An 8,727-nucleotide genomic window follows, 5' to 3' on the forward strand; every position below is an offset into this window, starting at 1 on the left:
GTGGGGAAATATGAGATGTTTCAAGAACCTAATAGTTGCATCTGGTTTTGTTAATATTCTCTATTATATAGTGGAATGATTATCTCTCATTTATGGATGTAGGTATGGGTGGCGAACCATATTAAAACATCTTGTACCATGTATGTGATTGTTTTATCTTTGTATTATTAAGTTAACATTGTTTGCATTAAAGCTTACCCGAGCACAACTTCTCCTTTTGTTCACTAACTCATCCCTCAAATATTTCCACTAAGCTTCAAACTTCCTTCTATTGAAATTATGGTTTGGCCTGAACCTACAACCTGAAGATACACAAGAAAAATAGTGATAAAATGCAACAAGCTAAGTTACAAACAACAACTGTAAGTGATCAATGAGCGAGTTTTAAGCACCTTAAACATATTAAAATAGGTTTAGACCTATTGAAATGCTAAATTTGGGTACTTATCAGTCCCTAATAGCCTAACACATGAACTTCCCATAAAAAACGCAACCCTTTTTTTTCAACTATTCAACCATGTTAGACCTATGAGAATCCTGTGGTTTTCTTTGGATTCCAATTAATATACATCACTTTGTAGGCATCCACCTATGTATTCCTAATTTATATTTTGAACTAAATCCATCATTTAATACTAAACTACATTTAGATTTTGAAATAAATATTTAAAATAATTTATTTTGCATAACCTTCAAAGATAAATCTAAAATACTAAATCGGGGTTAAATACTTGCTTTGTGCAATATAATTAAGTTGTTCAACAAAATGATCTCCAAAACCTTATGTTGGCCCATAAACAATTTGGATAACTTAAGCCCAAACCAAAAATTAAAACCTTTCTATATTCAGATAACCCAATTGTTCATTTCCTTAAATTAGATTATATTATAAGCATATATTTCTCAGACGCAAAGTGGCTGAAAGATTACATCAACTAATATTTGATCTGGCCATCACAATTTTGACATAATGTCCTCTTGGAACTCAGACAAAGGAAAATAGAAAATCCTACAATGGATCCTGCCGGTACCTACGCTGAGGCACCTTCTTAAATGTAGCCCTCATAAGAACAAAATATGATGGGAACTGTCGGAGGACAAAGTATGTGACTATGAAGAAGGTGAGCGCATATATCGGGATAGCAGCGTATTTCAAATGATCATCAAGCATTAGAAAGTGCCCAGAGCAGAAACATAATAACATGGCCGCTATGGATACAAAGAGAGAGGTTAAACCTAGTATAAGATTCCGAGGCAAGTTGTTACTAAAGTCTTTATAGTCGTACTTGGAACTGAGAATGGAGAAAAAAATGAGCAAAGAGATGAAAGAAGAGCAAAGAGCAACCAGTGATGAAATTGCAAAAAATCTAAAAGCCAAATGGTGTTGGAAAATTGGCTCTCCAGTATCTTGGTTGACCCCACCTGGTACGGTGGCTGATGAGGCAAAGGCGACGGTTGATATCAGAGCTGCAATGAAAGAGCAAGAATTGCATGTGCTGTTGAGCCATTCTTTGCTTTTGTCAAGGAGTTGTCCATGTGTTGCTGTAAAGATCTGCAATGGGATCTTTCCATAGTTATTCGTACCCATAAAGAAATCTCGTGGCAAGGTGTTCTTCACATACTGCAGTATTAAGTCACTATATTGGATACAACTGAAAACAAAAAATTTAAAAGACCGACCTAGGATTGAGAATTAATGGCACATACCTCGTACCATTTGACTTCCCACTGCAGTTGCAACATGCTGATAGGCATATATATGAGATTTTCTAGCTTTGCAGCTAGATGCAATGCGGAATTCATATTCTTATCGAGCAGACGAAATGCAAGGTCTTTATCAACAACATCACTTCTCCTCCTAAGTAAGAATTCATATATATGGGATTGTCTAAGCTCCACTGCTACCAGCACTATGTTCTTCGATGTGTTGTCCTTGTCATGAATGGTCATAGGAAATACTTGCAGGATTTTCTCTACCATTTCAATGACACCGTTTGCTGCTGCAACTAGTATTGGTGTCTGAAAAGCTGCAAAGAGAACAAAATTCATTCTTCAACTACAAGCAAATTTCCCAATGGATTAGCTAACAATCTAATGGCAATGTTGAAAAATTGGAGAATTTGAGTTGTGATTAATTCATACTAAGCTGAATTACTTTGCTCCATATCTGGTTCTCATTTTAGTTACAGAAAGAGCAAGGGGTTACTTTTTCTCCACATGTGTGTTTATTAGTAAGAAAGAGAGTTGACAAAGTAGTTACCTTTGCCTCTTTTGAAGACTTCATACTCTGAATAACAACGTGCCTCACTTGTCTGATCGTTTTGAGGTTCAGACCTCACAGCATGTTCAAGTAGTTTGTTCATGATTTGAACAGACCATATGTGTGTCTCTTTAATCTCTTTTAGCGTCCTTATCTCCCTTGATCCTTACATATACCACAAACAATCAAGAGTATATTTAATTACAATCTATATTGTTTAATTTGGGAATTAACACGGGGAAATTGATCTATACCTAGCATTATTGAGCGGTCAACCAGTTTAGATAGAATAAGCCCAAAGAAGTTCAAGCATCTGTCATATGTTGAGGGGAAAACTTGACGGCCTTGAGCTCCAGTGCTTGAATGGTGGCCTATACAAAGGTATAAATCAATGTTTAATTCCTTGAACTACTTCCCTTAAGACTTGATCAGCTTAGATCAAGTAGATTCTACACTGGTCATGATGTTCATTAATACCTTGCTCTTCTTCAGGATTTTCTGCATCCAACCGCTTGTTTGATTTTCGTACACTTTTTTGGCCAGTCACTGAAATAATTTAAACGTATAGCAATGATCATATATATTATGAGAAATCAATTGGTGAATGATGGCATTCATGTTTATGCAATTGCAGCTAACAAGAGTTTTCTTCTAAATGATCAATCTCAACACCCACCTAGTAATTTAATCATCTTCCATGGCACTTGAAAGAAGTTGATACATGTTTGATAGTTGTTTGGATAGCAAAGGCTCTCCGCCTTCTTTTTCTCTTTGAAAGTCTCCGGGATGAGATCTTCAACGTATATGCCTTGCAAGTTAACATTGGGAATTTTTAGAAGTTAATTTGTGGCCTTGGTTGAAAATAAGATGCACACTAATTCATTCTTTCGTATAATAAAAATATATATAATGTTATAAATGTTATATGTTATGAAGGAAAAAAAAAAAGTTAATGAGACTAAAATGAACATATGAAATCTGGATTGACAGAAATGTGGACCGATGCATGGTATTATTGCTCTAGAACATGACATTTAATTACAACAATAAGTTTGGTCATCTAGGTTATGATTGGGACAGAGTCTTACAGCTATAAATGATTCTGTGGAAGAAGCTGAGAGAAATTCCACTTCTAAATGCAGTAGGCGACCGAGCCAGTACATGAAGAGGGGAGTCTCCATAGTCGCTAACAGAATCCATGAGCCCTCCCAGCGTACGAATGATTTCAAATGCCAAATCTTCGGAGCACAAGAATAAAAAAATTGATTAAATGCATAGATAAACTGAGGGTTGTGATGAGGTTATAATTAATATTATTGCTGATATTATTTATATATTATATATAGGACAAGTAGTAAGACATCAAATTAATGAAGTTCTCTTACCCCAGCATCCATTTGTAATGGCAACGTGCAGAACAGTTATACCATGATGTGCATGGCAGTAGGCATGGGCTTGGGCGGAGTTGTCACACATTTCATAGAGCCAAAGGAAAGTGTCTTTCTTACCATGGAGAACCGCCATGTACATAGGCGTTGCAGAACCGCGGTTGCGAGTACCCAACAGTTGTTTATGCTGATCACCAATGATGCATTTGCACATGCGAATGCTTCCCAAAGAAGCTGCCAAATGCAGAGGATTACTCTCCAAATCTCCACCTTTTATGGATAGAACATCCAAAGCGTTTTCACTCCTCTCATTAATCAGTTTAACCAGTTGTTCAACTATATCTTCTTGTCCACTTGTAACTGCCACATGCAATGCTGTGTTCCCTGATTCACCAAGCTTGATCTTGTGAGCTCTTGGATCCTGCCCGTATATCTTTACCACATCATCCCAATTGCTGGCGACGCTTTTGATCAACTCTCTCCTCATCCTCTCCACATCATTTGCATCACTTGTAGAAGACATTCTTCCTCCTCTTACAACAATAAACTCACTAGCTACCCCTTTATATATATACACATAAAAACCTGCGAGACCCATCTCTATATGTCATGTATAAAGCTACCTCCATATCCCACCTCTCAAAAAACTTAGCTGCACGCAAGAGATAATGGTCGAACAAGCAGCTGTCTCCTTTCAAATTTTAAGCAGGTTTTTTTTTTAAATATTTTAATTCATTTTAGTGATTACTTTGCCTATAGCTTTCTAGTAATATACTAAACAGTGCTTACCCAATTAAAGTATTACATAATTAAAAAGATTTGCATTAATCTCGTATATTAGCAGGTGCTACATCTCATTTATTTGTAGGTAATTAAGTCACATTTATTTGTACATTTAACTCCAGATTTAATCATATATAAACAGATTTTATAGTAATAAAATCTTCTTTATAAATATATTTATAAACTTAATTTGTAATATATTTGTGTAAATGTATTTGTATTTTCCTTACATGTTCTAATTTTTTTTTTTTAATTTCATTTTCATTTTTAAATGGTTTAAAATAAATAAATAAAATTACATAAATGAAATTATTTTCAAAATAAATTAAAAAAACTATAAAAGTGAAAATGTATTCAAATAATGACCTAATAAATAAACTAGCAAAACACTTTTTGGAATAATTTTTTTCTTTTGATTATCTCGTTAAATGAATAAATGAAAAAACCATAAAATTATTGTATATAATAATGAAAAAATAAATAAATAAATTGTAAGGATTCATTAAATATTAGGCTTATTATAATAAAGATGAGGAGATTATTACTTACATGCTCAGGATGTCAATGCGAGAGTTTTTTTCCTTTTTTTCCTTTTTTTCTTTTTTGATATTTTTGTATGTAAGAATCCTTTCTTTTCATTAAAAAAACATTTATGTTTCCTATAAAAATGAAGATGTATTCAAATAATTAATGGCCCAAGCAACGAACTAGCAAAGTATAGTTGGAATAATTTTTTTTTTCTCTTTTAATCACCTCATTAAATGATTAGTTGAAAACACGACAAGATTATTAGATGTAAAAATACAAAAATTATATTGTTATGATTTATTAAATATTAGGCTTATCATAGTTCTGTGAAAAAACCACAAAATTATTGAATATAAAAATTCAAAAAATTAAATTCTCAGGAATCATTAAATATATATTAGGCTTATCACAGTTCTATATTCTTAGAAGACACTCATCAATTTGATAATAATAAACATGAGGGAATTATTACTGAAGGATTTTTTATACTTTTTTAGAATAATTTCTTCTTTTCTTTTTTTCTTTTCTGTTTTTCTTTTTTCTTTGTAAATTTTAGGAGGGAATCCTTTCTTTTTTTTCTTTTTTTTTTATAGTGCAAATTTCATTGAAAATAAATTTGTTTATTTTACCATCCAAATAAATTTGTTTTTTTCTTTTGATTATCTCATTAAATGAATAATTAAAAATACTATAAGATTTTTAATATAAAGATGCAAAACCGAGATTGTTAGGATTTATTAAATCTTAAACTTATTATACTTGAATATTCGGATGAGGAGTAGATGGCAAGGTAATAATAAAGATGAGGAGATTCTTATTCACATCCTCAAAATCCTATTGGGGGATTCTTTTGTTTTCTTTTCACTCCTCTATTTTGTTTTCTTTTCTTTTTTTGGTCCTTTTTTTTTTTTTATAACCTTAAACTTATATATTATACTTGAATCTTCAGACAAAGACCAGAAGGCAAAGTAATAATAAAGATGAGATTTTTATTCACACCCTTAAAATACTAATGGGAGGATTATTTTCTTTCATTTTTTCTCTCTCTCTCTCTTTTTGAAGCTTAAACTTATTATACATGAATCTTAAGACAAGGAGTAGAAGGCAAGGTAATAATAAAGTTGAGGAGATTTTATTCACATCCTTAAAATGCAAATGGGAGGATTCTTTTGTTTTCTTTTCACTCCTCTTTCTTTTTATTATACTTGAATCATCAGACAAAGAGTAGAAGGCTAGGTAATAAACTAATAATAAAGATGAAATTCTTATTCACATCTTAAAACATCAATGGGAGGATTCTTTTGTTTTCCTTTCAATCCTCTTTCTTCTTCTTTTTTTCCAATCTTGAACTTGTAATACTTGAACCTTCAGACAAGGAGTAGAAGGCAAGTTAATAATAAAGATGAGATTCTTATTCACATCCTTGAAATGCTAATGAGAGGATTCTTTTCTTTTCTTTTCCTTTTTCCATTTTTTTTGAAGAATATCTTTTATTTTCCCTTTTTCTTTTTCTTTATCTTTTTCCTTTTCCTTTTTCTTTTTTCTTTTTCTTTTTTTCATAATTATCATGTGGTAATATTTTCTCAAATTTTTTCTTTTCTCATAATTCTTCTACAAGGATCATGCACAAATTCACTAGATTTGTAAATATATAGTTTCAATTTACCTACTTATGAGTGGAAATAGGTATAAGAGTGAGATACACAGTTACAAAGAAGATAAAACCAGTGAGAATTAAAAATTATCATATTCTACCACTTTCCCTTTTTCAGATATTATATAATCCCTTCATTATAGATACTCATATTTAACAAAATAGAAATTCGTAATAATAAAATATAGAAAAATTCTAAAATTTGACAACTCAAAAATAGAAACTAAGATCATTACTAGAAATAAAATATTATTCCTTAACTTTCGAGACTAAGGTGGTGTTTGTTTTTTTACTTAATTCTAAATTGAATCTTAATGCTTAATAATGTTAAATATTAGATTGTTTGTTTTTGTAATATTTTATTTCTATTAAGTAAAGAAAAATCAATATGTTATTTTTTCTATCTAGAAAAAGCTAAATATTTTGTCTTTTTATATTTAGTAAAAAGTTTATAATAAGCCATAAAAAATAGAAAAACAAATAACTTAAATAAATTACTTTCAACAAAAAGCCAAAAAAACAAACACCCTCTAAGTCTATGTCTAATATTTAGAAAGTTTCTATATCAAGTTTAATTTTCCAACATGGCCTCTTACCTTGATTCATGACGCCAACGCCAAGTTGTTGGGTCCACCTCTTCATTGTGGGCTGGACCAATGGAGGGCTTTTGGCCCAAAAATAAAAAATAAAAAAGAAAAAGAAAAAAGAAGAGAGAGAGAAAGTGGCATAACGTGAAAAGTGTTGGAGTGAGGAGTTTGGAAAAAAGAAAAAGAAAGAAAGAAATAAAGAGAGAAAGTTAGGGTTTTTGGGGCATTTGATTGAATATCAAAGGGCAAATTTTATCCGTTTTGGCTCAAATTTCATGTGGTGAATCCTTGCAACAAGCTCTACAAATTCAACGGTTCAGATCTTGATTTATCCTCTATTGGAATTCGTGCAATGATTAATGACGAAAAATAGAACAAAAAACGAGAAAGAAAAACACAGAGATTTAACATGGTTCGGCTAATTACTTACGTCCACAGGAACAAAGAAATAAGATATTCACTATGTTAAAATTAGGGTTACATAAAAGAGTATTCATACTAACCCTTATGAATGAAATTCCAAAAATACCTTTGAACCGTACCATAGCCCCACACTCCCCCAACCTATTGTTCACCCCAAAATAAAAAAAGTACAAGCCTGAATGGCAAATGCTGTCGCTCCACTTTACTCCCTCATTTTGCCCATTTTTCTCCATATGTTTTTTCACTCAAATATGAGCCACATACTACAACATCCTCTCTATGGTGCTTTTTTGAAAAATCCACTTTAGTGAGGTTTAGACTTTTCTTTGTTGAAATCCATCTAGTAGATGACAAATATAGATGTTGGTTAGCCAAGAAATCCTATTCTTGATGTTGTTGTGAGCCTCTAGTTATTCTAGAGAGAATTATATTGAACCCATTATTATTATTGGTGATAGTGGAAGTTTGACTACGGTCTCGTGGTTTTTTCCCGCATTGGGTTTTCACGTAAAAATTCTTGGATTGTTTTATTGCTTGTGGTGCTTTCGTTGATATTTATTTTATTTCTCTTGTTGGATATTTGATAAGAATCCTATTTTAGGCACACAAAGAAGGGAAAAGAATTATTTGTTATCTGTTGTTTCTCTGGTTTTTTCCAACACAAGTAACATCTTTTAACCTTCTAAAATCTTCAAATTTGAAAGCCTTGATAAAAATATCCGTAATTTAATCTTAAGATTTTCAAAAATTTAATTGCACTTCCTTCTTCATAATGCATTCCCTAATAAAAGAAATTACATAAATGAAATTATTTTCAAAATAAATTAAAAAGTATATAAAATTTAAAATGTATTCAAATAATGACCTAATAAATAAACTAGCAAAATACTTTTTTGAAATAATTTTTTGTGTGAAAAAACACAAAATTATTGAATATAAAAATTCAAAAAATTAGATTCTCAGGAATCATTAAATATTAGGCTTATCACAGTTCTATATTCTTAGAAGAAACTCATCAAGCTGATAATAATAAACATGAGGGAATTATTACTGACCAAAGGATTTTTTATACTTTTCTAGAATCATTTCTTCTTTTCTTTTTTC

The 8,727-nt window shown here is 31.3% G+C and overlaps 1 protein-coding gene across 1 annotated transcript; it reads right to left on the reverse strand.

Moving 5' to 3' along the window:
- Positions 1 to 874: 874 nt before the first annotated feature.
- Positions 875 to 4,246, reverse strand: LOC117917892. The gene is made up of 8 exons (XM_034834352.1): positions 3,646 to 4,246; positions 3,349 to 3,498; positions 2,937 to 3,068; positions 2,738 to 2,806; positions 2,515 to 2,631; positions 2,261 to 2,425; positions 1,708 to 2,027; positions 875 to 1,621 (listed from the first exon to the last, which is right to left on the reverse strand). The coding sequence occupies exons 1-8, from the start codon at positions 4,244 to 4,246 to the stop codon at positions 1,010 to 1,012; spliced, it is 2,166 nt and encodes a 721-aa protein (XP_034690243.1). The 3' UTR covers positions 875 to 1,009.
- Positions 4,247 to 8,727: the final 4,481 nt, after the last annotated feature.

This window comes from Vitis riparia, chromosome 7 (assembly GCF_004353265.1).
Source record: "Vitis riparia cultivar Riparia Gloire de Montpellier isolate 1030 chromosome 7, EGFV_Vit.rip_1.0, whole genome shotgun sequence".
NCBI lineage: Eukaryota > Viridiplantae > Streptophyta > Magnoliopsida > Vitales > Vitaceae > Vitis > Vitis riparia.

Excerpts from the sequence above, each read along its gene's own strand:
- LOC117917892 (XM_034834352.1), bottom strand. The coding sequence starts at position 4,246 with ATGGGTCTCGCAGGTTTTTATGTGTATATATATAAAGGGGTAGCTAGT. Across the intron at positions 2,807-2,936 it reads GAAGATGATTAAATTACTAG|TGACTGGCCAAAAAAGTGTA; the intron begins GTGGGTGTTGAG and ends AAATTATTTCAG. Across the intron at positions 2,632-2,737 it reads AAATCCTGAAGAAGAGCAAG|GCCACCATTCAAGCACTGGA; the intron begins GTATTAATGAAC and ends ACCTTTGTATAG.